Source organism: Acipenser ruthenus, chromosome 4 (assembly GCF_902713425.1).
Source record: "Acipenser ruthenus chromosome 4, fAciRut3.2 maternal haplotype, whole genome shotgun sequence".
Taxonomy (NCBI): Eukaryota; Metazoa; Chordata; class Actinopteri; order Acipenseriformes; family Acipenseridae; genus Acipenser; species Acipenser ruthenus.
This window is the reverse complement of record NC_081192.1, coordinates 52,220,159-52,236,466: the sequence shown is the minus strand read 5'-3', so window position 1 is coordinate 52,236,466 and position 16,308 is coordinate 52,220,159. Positions and strand designations below refer to the sequence as shown.

Genomic DNA, 16,308 nt, shown 5'->3' with positions numbered 1-16,308 from the left:
CTAAATACAAATATACATTTTACATCACCTGTCCAACACTCCGTGCACCACTACAATAAAACATATAACAGATAACATAAAACACAAAAATATGCACAGGGGCGGGGCACCCTGCCGCACTGCTCTTGTCTCACCTTTACAGTACCAATCAATGACAACTAACCTTCGCATTGAGTGTTTTAAAAGCGGTTTGGAAGTGAATTTTCCTCTCACCTGGGGCGCTGACATTTTTAATGCCACACTGCTGTACTGTGGTAATTGAGGAGGCAGCATGTCCTGTACAATATGATGGATTTTCTCACCCGAATTATGTATAAAGACATTTATTTCTTAGTTGTTCTGCTACATGTGCTGTGTGCTTTCAGAGCTGTACTATTTGCCACTGGTTCCTCTTTCATTGGTTGATGACATACTCAATTTGACTCAAATTGACTCAGTTACTCCCCTATTTTCATTCTGATAGTTTCTGTTTGTATTGTAAGGGTCTCAATTGGGTATAAAATGTTTTGAAGTGAATGATATGTCTTTGTAAACTTAACTTTTCGTGTGGTGCTTATGACGTGCCTAACAGATGTTATTTTTTGCTAAGCACGAATAAAATCTTTATCTATGAAAATGTATTCTCACATAAGTTGTAAGTATATACAAACACAGACTTAGAGAAGTCATGGAGAAATACGAGTCTCAAGACCTGAAACGCCTTCTGCCCTGCAATCCGGAAATGCAGATAAAGCTGTGTTTCAAGGTTTAATAGAGGCACTAAATCATACCATTCTTATTATTTTTTAATACAAAGCTGCATCAACACTTACCACTTACTTAATTTATAAAGTTAAAACCATATTTAGGATGGAAAAAAATATATATATATTGTTGACCCAGCAAGAACAAACAAAATTAATCATAAACAGCAAATGTAGTAAAATTATATCGAGCAATTTCATGTTGGCAATTTCTTTTCTAAATCACAGCACTATTTTCTCCTTACTGGCTACATTCCAGGTCACTTCAATACATTATCAAATGGACCTAATGGTCAGGTTATTTGGACCATATGTTTCATGTGTCACTTTTCTCCAGTTAGATAATACTTTTCACAATTGACCTCTGAATTACCACAAAGGAAAATTAGATTAGGCTGAGTTATCTGATCCCTGAGGCTAGAACTGAATGATGATGTCAGGCCCAGCTGAATGGCTGATTTGGCTGTGGCCATCAGACCCAATAGTTTCTGGCATAATAGGAGAGTGGCCTGCTATCCCTGTTAAAACAGGGAGAGGCAACCTTGGATAGCTGCAACTCTGTCGTCCGACAAGTATGCGAGCATCTCAATGGAGTCCAGCCAGAGCCCCAAGTATGTAGTGCACTGCACTGGTGAAACCGACTGTGCCTCGTTGATGGACAGGTCATGGAGGAGGGACTCTGGGTCTCCAAGAGCCGTCGACAGTCCGGCCATAGAGGACGCGGAGCTCGCCCTCATGGCCCTCCCTAGACGAGCTTCCATCACCCAGGGCTGGAAAACCTTGCAGATGTTACAAGCCACCTCCTTTTCAAGGGCCGAGGTGGCATGTTGCATGCCCAAGCATCGCACGCAGAGGGAATGCTTGTCCTCCTGCGGGATGTTGCAGGCCGTGCACGGGTGGCACCCTGACTTGCCTGACATGGGCCTGGTGTTCTGCATGCCGTGCAGGAAGCACCACTCACACTGCGCTCAAGCACTAGTAAGTGCGAACGCTGGGCACTCACCCAGTAGCGCTAACAGTACCTAACACTGCGCACTGTATGCCCATGCAGCAGTGTAGACGCAAACACCGCTCGGCCCATGCATCGCGTGTGCTGAGCCCGTGCACACACTGAGTACCACGTCACCATGTGTGCTGAGTACTGTGCCACACCGATAGCTGTAGCACTAGGTCTAGGCAGTGGTAACCCTGTGCACCACCGGGGGCTGTTCGCACCGCGTACCGTGTAGCCCTATGCGTGCCCGCACTAAGCACCCATGCACCGAGATACCTGAGAATCAAGGGCGATGCGTACGCCGTGGTACCTACTCGACAGCGGAGATGCGGAAAAGCCTAGCTCCGTGAAGGAGACGCGGCTGGAATAGTCACTCAACAGTAGAGATACGGAAGGCCTAGCCCCGTGGAGTAACTGTGTACTCTCCGGAAGAAAAGACAACCATTCGCAGATGACTGCACAGGCAGTCGCTCACACACAACAGATAGATACAAAAGGCGGCTTGCCACGCAAGCGAGGAGGCTGCTGAAAGACAGAAAGACAAAAGACTTGGTCATATCAAAGTCGTTGATTCTGGGAAAGCAGTAAGCCAGCTTTCAGCATGAATGCAAGGGAAATACAATCGACTCGAGAAGCTCTTTTCTTATCAATATGCTCAGCTAAACACAGAGGTCTTACTGTACCATCTTGTGAAGGAAAAAGAGAAATGGCTTTCTTTGGATAGTAGTTTTGTACCCTCGGTGGGCGGGACCGAGTGCATCGTCCAAGGAAGGGGCCTATTGGAAGCTCTGATATAAAGAGCTCAGATACCTACCCAATGGGCAGGAATATCCCATACATGATGTTTGGTGGTTGTCTTCGACTTGAAAGGGAACCTATGTTGTCTTTCTCCAGTACCTAAATAAGCACAGTAATTTACCATAATAAAATCATGAAAAAGAAAATGTAGAACATAAAAAAGCGCAACCAGATATAGTCAACAAAAGACAACACATTATTCAAATTCTTTGTCGTATTATATATTTAAGGTAAGGCAAGTTTATTTTTCCGTTAAAAGTGCTCCCGACTATAATGTTCTGCCGCCCCGCTGTACAGAATTCCTGGTGAGAACCATATATATATGTAGCAGAGCAGGGAGGGGGTTAAAATTCTCCCTGCCAAACACAAGTGAACATGTGTGTTAATTGTTTTGCTAATTGTTAATTGTTTTGGCAGTTACAGATTATTGTAAATCAGTGCCAGCTGCCTATACCAGTTTCTGTGGGGAATATAAACCCCACAGCTAATTCATTCAGGGCTGCTGAGTAGAAGAGAGCGGGAAGGTGGGTGCCCTGTTGACGAGCAGTCAAAGGAAAGGTACTATTGTGTATTTTGTTTTGTATTGGGCAAACATCTTAGCTGTCCTGGGCTAGACAGGGTTGTTCCAGTGTTTAGTCAGTGCTCCTGAAAGGAGTTAGGTGTTCATTTTGTTTTTGTTATTTTTCATTAAATGTGTACGTAAAAGCGCTTAACTGCCCATGTGTATGTCAGGTCTACGTTATTAAAGGGGCAAACAAACGGGAGAGGAGTGAAATTGTTCACTATATATATATATATATATATATATATATATATATATATATATATATATTAGTAACAAGGTGTGTGGAATTGTGTTTGAAAGTAGGTATATCAGCTTGAGAATGAAGAGGGCACTGTTCCCAGAAAGCTCCTGATCTTAAAACTATTTAAAAAGAAAGGGTTATGTGCAGAATGTCCACTAGGGGGTCGAGAGCCAGTTCTCTCTCAAATGCTTAACTAGCTGATTAGTGATTAGTAGGAGCAGCTGAAGTCAAGCTGTCTCCAATTAAGCTAATCAGGCAGAGATATAAGATGTCTCTTTGTCAGTGCTCGGTGATCGCGAGTGAGAGAGTGTGGAAGACTAAGGGCAAGTTAAATTTACATGGTCTGTGAAAAGGAAAAAATCCCTTACTAAAGAAAATAACCCTGTGTTTGGTTACGGTTTGGTAATTGTTTTGTTTGTTGGATAAGCGGCTTATCCGTTCCAACCGTAGTTTAGGAAAGCCTGTGTTTAGTTAGTGCTCTGTGCAGAGCTAGGCCTTTTCTTTTGTGCCCTGTGAGGTGCAAAAAATTGTGAGGTTTAGTCAAACAAAATTACAACTTTGTGTAACATGACATTTTTTGTTTTGTTTTTGTTGCAAGTCAGTCAACCTCAATTGCTTACATTTATCATTTAGATATCATTATAGTAGGCCTACAATCCTGGTATCGGCAAGAAAACAGTCCCATAACCAAGTTAACACTGGGTGCACATTTACTAATTTACTATATTACTTTCTTGATGTAGTCTTTGATTAATTGATTATTTTAATAGTTTGTCAGATTTATTCAAATATATTAAGTGTTTGAAATATAGCTTCTGAAGTCCTTAACTACTGTACATATTCATAGCAACAATATAGCAAGAGCACATTTACATTGCAACCATTCATGTTAATATAGTGCCCTACAGGAGACAATAATTCCCTCAACCAGTATAAACCCACATCTTCATCGGGTACAATAGTTTTCCACTATATCAGAAAAGACAGAGTCACCAGCCTTTTTTTCTCCATTTATCCCACTCCGACCCTTGACCCTTCAGATTCCTGACTAGGTAATCGTCTCCACATAAACAATAGGAAAAGGATTGTAATGATCAAGTTATCTCACAAGCCCGGTGGTACCCCCAATTTTTTTTTTGGAAAGAATGTAAACAACTAGTGGTGGATTTTTTATCATCCGATTTTTCCTACTCTGGCCCTTTCTTCACTTGGTATCTCTGAATAGACAATCCTCTCCTCTTCAAATACGGGTAAAAGATTTTAATAAGGAATCTGTCTCACAGCGTTACCCCAAATATTATCCATTTGCTACCAAGTGCGAAATGTGTTCTTCAAATCAGTGCTCTCCTCAGTGTTTATTTGCACATACCCAGTGATTATCTGGGTGTAGTAAAGCAGTGTGGAGTAGTGGTTAGGGCTCAGGGCTCTGGACTCTTGACCGGAGGGTTGTGGGTTCAATCCCCAGTGGGGGACACTGCTGTTATACCCTTGAGCAAGGTACTTTACCTAGATTGCTCCAGTAAAAACCCAACTGTATAAATGGGTAATTGTATGTAAAAATAATGTGATATCTGTATAACGTGAAATAATGTGATATGTTGTAACAATTGTAAGTCGCCCTGGATAAGGGCGTCTGCTAAGAAATAAATAATAATAATAATAAGTAAAGATGGCAAGTGCAAACAAAAATACTAGTGGAGAGGGATGTCTCAGAGGAGCAGTATAACATTTTGTCTTGGGCTTTCTGCAAACGATACAAGCTTGTAATTGGTGTCATCTTGTTTACACTTCAACTATAATGTATTACTGTCATATCACATAACCTTGGTAAGCTGTGCTATTGTTTATTTCATACTATGTGGTGACTGGTTGTTCATCCCTCAATTCCTCAACTCTTGCTCCACCTCTTTAGTGACATTTTGGTGTTCTTATTGTATGACTTATATTGTATGACTTATATTGTAACACTTGAATGTATTTGTATTTGCTTGCGATTGTAAGTCGCCCTGGATAAGGGCGTCTGCTAAGAAATAAAAAATAATAATAATAATAATAATAATACCATCACCACACAGGGCATGTGCAACATAACCAGGATGAACCAATCATAACACTTATATGGCTGCTACCTCTCCTGCCACTACCTAGCAGTGTTGCCAGATCAGAGATTTTCCCTCCAGATTTAGAGGTTTTTATTCCTTACTCAGGGATTTCTTAATGAATTAAAATCCTCTCAAGTTCATAATGAATTCAAACCCTCCCTAGTCCTCACTTTACAAACATGGCAGATGTGGTTGTGATGTAAAATATCAAGTGTCAATGTAAGAAATTGCTGCAACCCCAGGAGAAAATATACAATGCTGCGAAGCCCAGGAAACATACTATTCTATCCTGGCTTTAGAGCTTGAAAGCACTTAAGAGAAGGAGGTGTTTGCAATGGCTCCACCATATAAGCAGAACTACTCACCAGCTTGGGAAGCTGAGAAGACTTTCAAAGGTGAATTCAAAGTATTGACAACGTGTAGTTGCAGACACATTAGTCTTTATAAATGTTTTTAAAACTACTGTATTTCATATGTAAATCTTAGCAATCTGCTGTATTTGAATTAAACACATGTTTGAACTGTGATTATTATGTTAATGATATGGCTGAAATCTTCAGTCTTTCAAAAGCATTTAGTTCTTCACGTTTATTTTTTATTTTTTTTATTTTGTTTTCGATTTTTAACTTTCATAACCAGTTGTGCAGAGCCTTTAACGAATACAGGCCTTAGGTTTAACCACAGATTGGTCTGTGGGCCAAATGAGCCGTGCTGAAGATCCCTGCTCCTCGATTCTAACGTCCGTGCGGTTTGCTGAATAATTTAATGGCATGGTAATCATTACAAAAATTTGGAACTATGGGTAGTTTTATTGCAATACTAATGCACTTACTGATGTTACAACTTCATGTAACTCCGGTCATAATCTCAACAATAAATCAGTTAAGATTTTTTTCAGGCTTTATTTTTTTCATGTCTATTCATGTTTTACAAAATGTTTATATTCTTCTCAAACACCAGTAATCACCAAACACAGTATTTTGATCATTTGATATTTTGTTTATTCAAAAATACCTAAAGGAATGCTCAATATTACTCATTTTCCATCATTTCATATCAATGTTGTAAAAATAGAAATCTGGAGGGTATTTTGAACTTGTATAGAGTTTTTTTTTTTTGGTTTTTTTTTTCATGATCTGCCAACACTGCTTCCTACCCACTGGAGGAGTCAGGAACCAACAGAATAGACGCCACCTTCCAGCAGAGTGCTAATGTTAATCAAGTGGTCTGTGCAGATCCAGCAGTTGCTGGCAAATAAAGTAATACAATTCAACCTTGGGGGTGGGGAATAAAAAGGTGTTTTACTTATATGGGGACTTGACTCAACCAATCATAGCACTGCAATAACAGTGGATATAAACAAAACTAATCCCAGACCATTTAATTAAATCGGAAACTAATCTAGAGCTTTGAGATTTAAATACAAGCCATTCACCTGAATAAAAACAACAATGAAAGGTCGTTGTAAATCTGATTTTAATTAAACTTCATATTTAATTAAAGTAAATATTTTGCACCAACATTAGTACTGAATGACCTTCAATAATAAAGTCCAAAAAGCCTATGTTTAAAAAAAAAAAAAAAAAAAGTGGGGGTGGTCTATATATATAATGGTAGTACACTGTATAAAAGTATTCTAAATACAACCATTCAATTAAAAAAAGTAATGATGTGTTCAAATCTGATGCTATAAATTCATAACCTTTGATGAGGGTTTCAAAATATGTAACGTCGAATCACATAAACCCTAATGGTTATTTATAGAATCAAAAAACAAAGCTTCTTGAGAATTTCCACAAATAACTATTAGAGCATGGCAACATTAAAATGTAACATTATATTTTCTTTAATATTACGAGACAGCACAGCAGCGGCTTGATTAGTAGCCCTTCCTGAAGTAGGCAAAATATTAGAGCAAGCAGCCACTTGGGTGTCACACTTAACCCATGAACTCAGAACTCAGCTCCAGCTATGATGGACCTTTTATTTAACATTTCTGATAGTTTTACTGTTGCTATTAATGATGACCCGTTTTCCTCACAAGAAAACATAATGCAAACTAACACAGAAAGTATTTATTTATTTATTTATGTATGTATGTATGTATGTATGTATATTTATTAAATGCACTACTCCCCTTGAGATGCATCTGTATAGTACATTTCTATCTGGCTACGCTCCTAAAATGCTTAAAGAATAAAAAATACTTTTTTTTTTCATTTTCATTTTTCAAATGCAAGCAAGAAACCCTCAAGTTAATTTTGAAGCTGTGTATCAAATTACCGCCACCAGGTGGCACTCTTAACATGTCCCATGGCTACGCTAAGATATTCTTTGGTTCATAACTATATACAAAATGTCTATGACGTCAATGAAAAGTGTAAGTCAAATTGAATAAATACGTCCTTGCACGACCACACCATTACATTTGATTTCAATCAAATTATTATTGTTGTATAAAAGCTATTATTATTATTATTATTATTATTATTATTATTATTATTATTAACTGTATCAGATAGCGTTGTTGTATTAGTAGTGATCTTCGTGTAAATTAATATACTGGAACGCATTATTTTGGAGCTTCTGCAATAAAATCTAAATACCGAGCAGATTTAAAATAATGTCATAAAAACACAAATATATACCTAATAGTTATTTATTTCACAGAAAACTATTCATTCGGTGCTTTACAATTTTGCCCCGTCTCAGTTAGAATTATGACATACATACTTTTGACGCAAAACACATTATCATTTTTTTATATATATATATATATATATATATATATATATATATATATATATATATATATATATATAATAAACAATGTGTAATTAAATTCCACGTCTTAGGTATCTAAATGTAATTTCCGTATGTTCTTATACAACATGTCTTGAAAATAAATACACTAGTTTGTGAATAAATCCAGTAACTTGCTGGTCAATAATATCACTACGAATTAGGTGTATGGATATTTCATTTGTAAAGAATGAAACATCAGTAAAAAAAAAAAAAAAAAAAGGTTTCATTGTACTGCACATTCTACAAAGAGAAATACGATGTCTGATCTGTTTTTGTTTAGTGTTTTCAAATGTGAAAATATAATTTCCATTAATACTAAACGTCAGAGACTGTAAATACTTTTAATCAGATATAACTGGATTTCAATAAAAAAAAAGCAATTGGTGATATCTTAAGTTCACTGCATAACTTGTTAAAAATAAGCACTTCGAATAACTCCAATTCAGCACCACTTGAGTGGTCAGCTCAATTTTACCAAAAGCTCTACAATTCAGATACATGAAAATCAGATATAATTTCACACAACACTCTACTATCAGATTCGTCCAAGTAGATACAATTTGACACAACACTAATTTCCCGTAGTTTACATTTTATGCTACTTTATTGAAATATATCATAAATGGTACATGACAAATATTCTAAGTCTGAAAATTAAGTTTTTGAAACAGCGCACGTGAGTGGATTATGGCCATGACTAGTTCATCGATGAGGAAGGAAAAGTATTATTATATTCCGGGAGGAAGGCTTGATGACGTCTGTAGCATCCTTAATGTGACTTATTGAAAAAAGGCAAGCTGTTCGGATTCATGAATAGAAATCCAAGTGAGTCAGTAAAAAAAACAAAAGTTTTGGATAAAGGTAATGTGTAGATAAATGTTTGCACTGCTGTTAATAAAGCAGTGTTTGTACAGATTGATAATTGCATATTGTATATAAAAGTGTGGAGGGCTGGCCACGTTGACGGGCACATAAGAAAACAGCAGAGGCGTTTGAGTGAAGACGTGCCGTGAGAAAGATTTTATCTCATTCTCACAACCTCCGCCTCAGCCGGATCGCATCCTGCACAACTCTCAACTCAAACTGCACTAGGTACGTGGCAATGCTCGATCTTTGAAGGAAAAAAAACAAAAAAAACCCTAAAAAACAAGTTCTACTAAAAACTTTAAAAAATGGCCAAAAAAAAAAAATGTAATTAAAAAAAGGAAAAAAAACCCTTGTGGAGTACAACTCGGATTTTGCAGGAAAGCGGGAGCCTTTCTCCATTTTACCTTTGGGAAGACAGTTGCACCTTCTTGATTTTCAGAAAGTTTTTGAAGGGGGCGGGAGGAAATAACTAATTTCAGTGCAAAAATCTCAATCTATCTTTTTTTTTTTTTGTCGTTGCTACAAGATCTGATTTAAGACATAATTGGATTTTAGCAGTGATAGAGAAAGGGTGTTCTGCATGCTCGACTGATGTACTGTAAAGCTGTAATAAATCGTGTATTTTGGTGGGTTCGTATATAGGTATGTAACTTGTGATCGCTTTCTTGAGTTGCAACAGGAGGTTGTAACTACAGCATATCTCAGTATGAACTTATTCTCACTGTTCACTTTCTTTTTGCAGAATGGCAATGTCCAGTAAAGCGACTTTAGCGTTATTCATCTACGGGATCATAATGCATTGCAGCGTCTACTGTTCACCTACTGGGCTCAGTTATCCTAAAATTAGGTATGTCATATTTTGATTGTGTCATTTTTTATTTATTTATGTTTGATTTGATTTGTGGTTTTGTGTATTCATGTGTCATTTGTTTAATGTTGTCTTCTGATTGCCTCGATGTGAAGCTGTTGCTCCCAGCAAGGCATTCTTTGAAAATGTTCTTTGTTTTTGTAGGTTAGGATTTATTCGTAAAACCATTAATAATGTCATAGTTATATAAAAAGGTAAATTGAAAAAGAAAACAGCACCAACATAAATAAAGGTGCAGATGCACAATACAAAATGAACGATTATCAAATACATTTTACATCTCTGAATTAGATTGCAGTGTTATGCATAAGAATACATGTTCTGTTCAGTTCTTTAATAATTTGTATATTACGTATTATTTAGCTGTACTTACTAGATACTACGACTACGACGACTACTACGACTACTACTACTACTAATAAAAGTGGATTTTTTTATAAAACAATTTTGTTGTGTTAAGGGGAAAACATGTTACCGATAATACGTCTTGCTGAGCTTATTATATGTTTTTATTTTAATTTTAAACTATGAATTAACCTTACTAATTCACCACAGTGAGTCTACTTGCTACCGAGATAACAATTAATGACGAGTTTTAAATCACAAAATATTTTCTCCTATTATGGAAAGAGTTTAAAAAAGAAAATTAGAGGACCGAAATCCTTTGGGTATTGGAGGGATGGCGTCATTTGTTCAGGCATGGGGCGAGGTGAACGAGAGGATGCTACACCGCCCAATCGCAAGACCATACAGCAATGCTCATCATTAAATGTATGAGGTGGATGCTTTTTCAAAGGTTCAATCAGTAACAATAGTCCCCACCGACTACAAAATGCATTTCATTTTCATTAGGACGGACTAAGAAGACTTTGTTTTTGCTTTTTAAAATTCAGGGAGAAAATACATTTGGATTTATATTTAAGGACGTTTCTTTCTCTCTTTCTTTGTTTTCATCTGTTAAATTTGACTATGAGAATATTCTTTCTCAGTTTTGTTTTATCTGCCCTGATTTTAATGTTAAGTGTGCATTCCTCACTGAGAACAGTTATTTTACACAGAGTAATACACATATTTCAATGTTAGCTCAAAGCAAGACAAGTACTCTAAATACATATTTTGCATTTTGTTCTTTATATGCCTGTTACACATCAATTTGGCCATTATAGTACTAACATGGTATCCTTTTTGCCTTTAGAGATGCAAACATGTAAATTTGCCCTTTTAGAAATGAAACAAAATGAAAATTCTAATCATTACAAAAGGCTTTGTATTATGCATTATAAGTCATTATTGTGTGACCTTTATATTGAGAGGTAAAAATGACATTTATTTATAATATACAATCACTACAGGTTGACTGGTAAAAGTGAAATTTATTTATAATATACAATCACTACAGGTTGACTGAACTTGCTATTTTTCGAACGGGTGATGTGACAGATTGATGCTGGTCTCTGTGGACTCCTACACCAGTGTCTTTAATCTCAACACTGAGCCGTCTTCATAAAGGGTTGTAATGTACACATAAAATAGAAACAAACCCCTGCCAGGCAACAGAACACTGAACAGCATTGATCAAGTTATTAAAATGTATGATTAATCAAGACATGAGGAGAGAAGGCAATCATTTAACTTATATCTTTCTTTCTTCCAGACTTGAAAATGAAGCATATGACGAAGACGGAAACTCATTACCAGACTTGGCTTTTGACAGTGATCAGATTGCTATACGAAACCCACCATCTGTAATTGACGATGTGTATACATTATATTACCCACCAGAGAAGAGGTGATTGGAAAACAAAATTTACATGTAATCCATGCAGGGCATTTCATTAACTACGTTTTGTTTGTGTGTTTGTTTTCTACTTCTGTTAAATGTTTTCTGTTCATTAAATGTGCCGTCCAGACACACGTTTCTAGAATGTAATTTTTTCAATACCATTTTAGAAAGACATATTCTTTTGAAAAATACATCGTAGCCAATAACTCACAAATTTCAATGGTCCAGAAGAAACGTATACAAAGTGCAATTTAATACCAGCCTCCAGGCAATTAATTAATTCCTGCAAAGGATTATTAATAAGTGGACTTTACATTCTTGACCATTAATGGCAAATTCATTTTGGTATGTTGCCTGTGTGACGGGTCACTGATGGTCATTGTGTTTGGCATTTTATTATCTCAGAACAGAAAGGCATGCTGATGGAATATTTAATAAAGCCTATAGGAAGGTGCTGGGTCAGTTGTCAGCAAGAAAATATCTACATTCTGTGATGGCAAAGCGTGTAGGGTAAGGAGTTTCTTTAAAGCGTTTTCTTTGGTTTATCTATCTGTGTCTGTTTTGTCATGACTTGCCTTTTCATTTTCTTAAAACATCTTTTCATCTCATTTTTTGTATTGTTTTGTATATCTTATCCTCTAAAATATAATCTGCAATGCTTCACTAATATCTCATGCATGTGGTTGGTCTATTACCCTTCAACTTAAATACAAACTATTTGTTTTTAATTGTACTTTGAGAAGGAGGCAAATAAGACAATACAAGGCCGTTTTATGCTGTTAATATTCCTTTAATGAGCACTGCTAAGAAACCATGTGCGTGAATAAATTACATTTCCACTATGAATAATTTATGTTGCGATATTGTCTCCAGGTCTCGGTTTAATTTATATACACTAGGTTTAATTTATATACACTTTCTTTTTGCAGTGACATGAGCAGTATGGAGGAAGATTCAGAACCTTTATCCAAAAGACACTCGGATGGCATCTTCACAGACAGCTACAGCCGCTACAGGAAACAAATGGCTGTCAAGAAATATCTTGCTGCAGTCCTGGGGAAAAGGTATAGACAAAGGGTTAGAAATAAAGGACGCCGACTGACCTATTTGTAGCGTTAAGGTTACCTACTGCCCTGTGTATACACCCCTAAAGTCAAGAGTCATTTTGAGATAACCGAACAATCATCGATCACTCCTGTGTTATTTAAACATGTATTTATGTATGAAGTAAAGCCATTAAAATGAATATTTTGATAATAATATTGTTTTTCTTTTCTACAAAAGCACTTGAGACCAGACAAATCTACTTTGTGGACCAATCACTAAGTTCCTGCCTATATATATATATATATATATATATATATATATATATATATATATATATATAGATATATAAAATATTCATATAAAGTGTGAACACAAACCTAATTAGCCTGAGCTCTTTTATCCTTTATAATAAAACAAATAGAAAAAGACAATCGTTGTTTTGAATGTTACTCTATTTATAGCTGAAATTAAGAGGTTAGTGTTTTTATTCATGACAGCCCTGAAGACATAAATTTTGAGCATTTGCTACTGGACATGTTTGATGCCCTGCTTCATGGGGATTATGGTGCTTGTGATTGGGGACAATGGCTGAAAGCGATCCCCTCCTCGGTGAGTCAGAATATAAAGGCTCTCTTTGCACAAGCCTATCTCCAGGGGGAACTGTCCCCCCCTTCTTTATGCCTCAATGCTGCCCTGTCACTTGTACCTCTAATTCAGTTATTTCTCCCTTTCCTAATTCGTACTATTGGTGTTCTAGAAAATCATAACATTTCTAAATTTATACAACCTGTGTGTGCATAGGAAAGGAGTACCACAATGTAAAACTATATATGAAGTCATATTTTGTTTTTGGCAAGGTGTCCCATACTGAAACAAATATCCCAAAGACAAACCTTGCAAACCCAAAGAGATAGAAAGAATGAACCATTTTTACATCAAGAACAGGATTTGTTTCCACCCTAATTTGGTAGAGCCACAATTGTGTCCTTATACGTTGTGCAAAGTATTTTGTGTTACTCTCCAGTGCTACCCATGTTTTTAAATCAGTTTTATGAAAATCTTAAAAAAAAGATCTTTAAGGTGTTCATAATTAACTGGATTTAGTTCAAACTTTACCTTGCTTGTCACCTGATCTATATTCTTTCAAACCTTACAGAAATCAAGTGTTAAGTCCTCCTAGTTTCATGATTGTGCCTCATGTATCTATTGTCTTGTAAACAAATCTTCATGTAAACTCTTACTACAAAACTAAGGAAACAATTGTAAAAGCCTCTCAATCAGAATGCAACCTAAAGCAACAGTTTATTTTTGCTCACTGATTGTTGGTTACATTGTACTCTGTATACTGTAGTAAATGTTCTATTTTTTCAAGATTCCTTCCTTAATAATCACTATTTTGTTAAATATCTTTTTTCATGTTGAATGTAAATTAACTAATAACTGGCAAACCTCCTGTCTTCTCATCTGTAGTCTATTGCAAAAACTGTTCAGACTAGTGTAACATAGAAGTGCAGTCAAGAATAGTGACCAGACTACTCAGATTTATCAGGCCTAATTAAAAGGGGTGGCGCTGAATGACTTGGATTCACAAATGCATCAGGAAGTAAGAAAGTGAGGACGTTTCGATCAACTTGGATGGAGGACGTTGTTTATAAACTCATAAATCTTCTAGTCCATGTTTTAAATGAACAAAAAAATAAAACAAACAAAAATGAATAAAATAATCAAGCAAAACATTCTCAAAATTTAGGAGGATTATCTAAAGACTGGCCTATTTAAAGTGATTAAAAATGAGAAGGAAATACTTCCTTTATCAATGTATTAAATGTAAAGTGTGAGTCAAAGGGGAAATTTAGTTAGCAGACCAATGCTATACAGACATTGCCAGTTGAGCCTACTGCAAATAGTAGTAGGAAAAAAGTCATTCGATCTGTGCCTGAGCCTTGTGTGTGAAATCAATCTTACTTTAATTTTGCATTCTCCTCCAGGCTATGTGACGCAGGATGCAGCTTGCAGCTTTGGTGCCTTGCTTCGACTTTAAAATCGCCACGATTCACAGATGGCTATTTAGTGGCCCTACAATGCTGCAACCCATCAGCTTACATTTCTTTTAGTGGTAATTATTGTAAGGCGCTGAACATTTATTTTAGTAGCGTTAGGATTAGTCTTGAAAGCGCGTTGACTGTGAATTTGTTTTGGAGTTCTAGTTTAGATTTTTAAATGGCTAGTTGCAAGCATCATGATAATCTCCGTAAATATATTGTGTCAATTTTTTGAAGCGCCAAAAGCCTTACGAATCTCTCTCTCTCTCTCTCTCTCTCTCCCTCTCTCTCTCTCTCTATGAAGCACTATTAATAGTTGTGGATAATTAAAAAAAGCTTACTCTTGTGTGGAAAATTGATTTTAACAAACAGCATCATTATTTAATTACACACGTAGCTCCACAGGAGTAACGTTTAGAAATGTCTAAAGTGTTGTAAAATTTGTATGAATAAATTTTTGTAAACAACACAACTTCGTCTAATCTTTGAAACAAGTAATAACACTATAATTATGTTAGCTGTATAGGCTAAATAGTATAAATAAATATCAAGCATATTATTCCAAAAATATTTAAATATCGTATTCCAAACGTTTCCTACAGCTTTTATAACACAGTGGAACCAGTGGATTTATAGGTAGTTAAAAAATGTGTCACTATTCAGGCAAACTACTGGCTCTCCATTATGTGAAAAAGGGGTCAAAAGAGGTACCGGTACGGCAATTAACCTTTACCAACTGCACTGGGAATGTTACATAAATGATACAGGTGAAGGGAAGCAATGCATCAAACTATCAGTCCTTTGCCTATAACGGAATTGTTATTGAAACCTAAACCATATACTTCCCTGTTTGAATTTATATGTGTTTCAGGTTGGTGCAAAGCACTGTAACATAAAACATGGGTGAACCATTTTAGATTCCAACATGCAAACATTCAACTTAACACCAAAGGAAACATCTGAAAACAGATTTATGAAATGTTTATAACATGTAAACATTCAACTCTGAGAAGTAAATGTGATAAAACTATAAGAAAAAAAAAAACAACATACACTTCCTACTCACAAGGATATACCAGAAAATCGATGTTCAAACTTTCTCATCTGACGAAGTAAATAAAACAAAGTTATACATGAAATGGTGATGCAATTAAATGAACAATACATATTGTAATTCTTTCATATTGTAACACACTTAAAGGCACTTTGTAGCGACAAATCAAAATAATGCATTGGCTACCGAACAAAACATTTGAAAACCTTTACCTAACTATGCCCCAATAGGTTTTTATTAAAGCAGCTGCATAAAATTCACATGCTTTCTATAGGCCCATTATATAAAGACACATTTAGCACACAGTTTTAGCACAAAGCATAAAACACTAAGGTCAGAAATTGAAGATTAACTTCTTCATACACTAAGCTAAATTAATTATTTGGTACATAGCTTCTA

The 16,308-nt window shown here is 36.0% G+C and overlaps 1 protein-coding gene across 5 annotated transcripts; it reads left to right on the top strand.

Annotated features, from left to right (window-relative positions):
- The first annotated feature begins 8,948 nt into the window (after nt 1–8,948).
- On the top strand, nt 8,949–14,929 carry LOC117399683 (glucagon family neuropeptides-like). 5 transcript variants are annotated; one of them, XM_033999012.3, is made up of 7 exons: nt 8,969–9,340; nt 9,858–9,962; nt 11,638–11,772; nt 12,172–12,276; nt 12,696–12,830; nt 13,311–13,422; nt 14,802–14,929. In XM_033999012.3, the coding sequence occupies exons 2-7, from the start codon at nt 9,859–9,861 to the stop codon at nt 14,808–14,810; spliced, it is 600 nt and encodes a 199-aa protein (XP_033854903.1). In that variant the 5' UTR covers nt 8,969–9,340; nt 9,858; the 3' UTR covers nt 14,811–14,929. The 5 variants fall into 5 exon arrangements, with proteins under 5 accessions (XP_033854902.1, XP_033854900.1, XP_033854903.1 ...); XM_033999009.3 differs by lacking the exon at nt 14,802–14,929 and having other exon boundaries at nt 8,961–9,340; nt 13,311–14,795; XM_033999010.3 differs by lacking the exons at nt 8,969–9,340; nt 14,802–14,929 and adding an exon at nt 9,506–9,757 and having other exon boundaries at nt 13,311–14,795.
- Nucleotides 14,930–16,308: the final 1,379 nt, after the last annotated feature.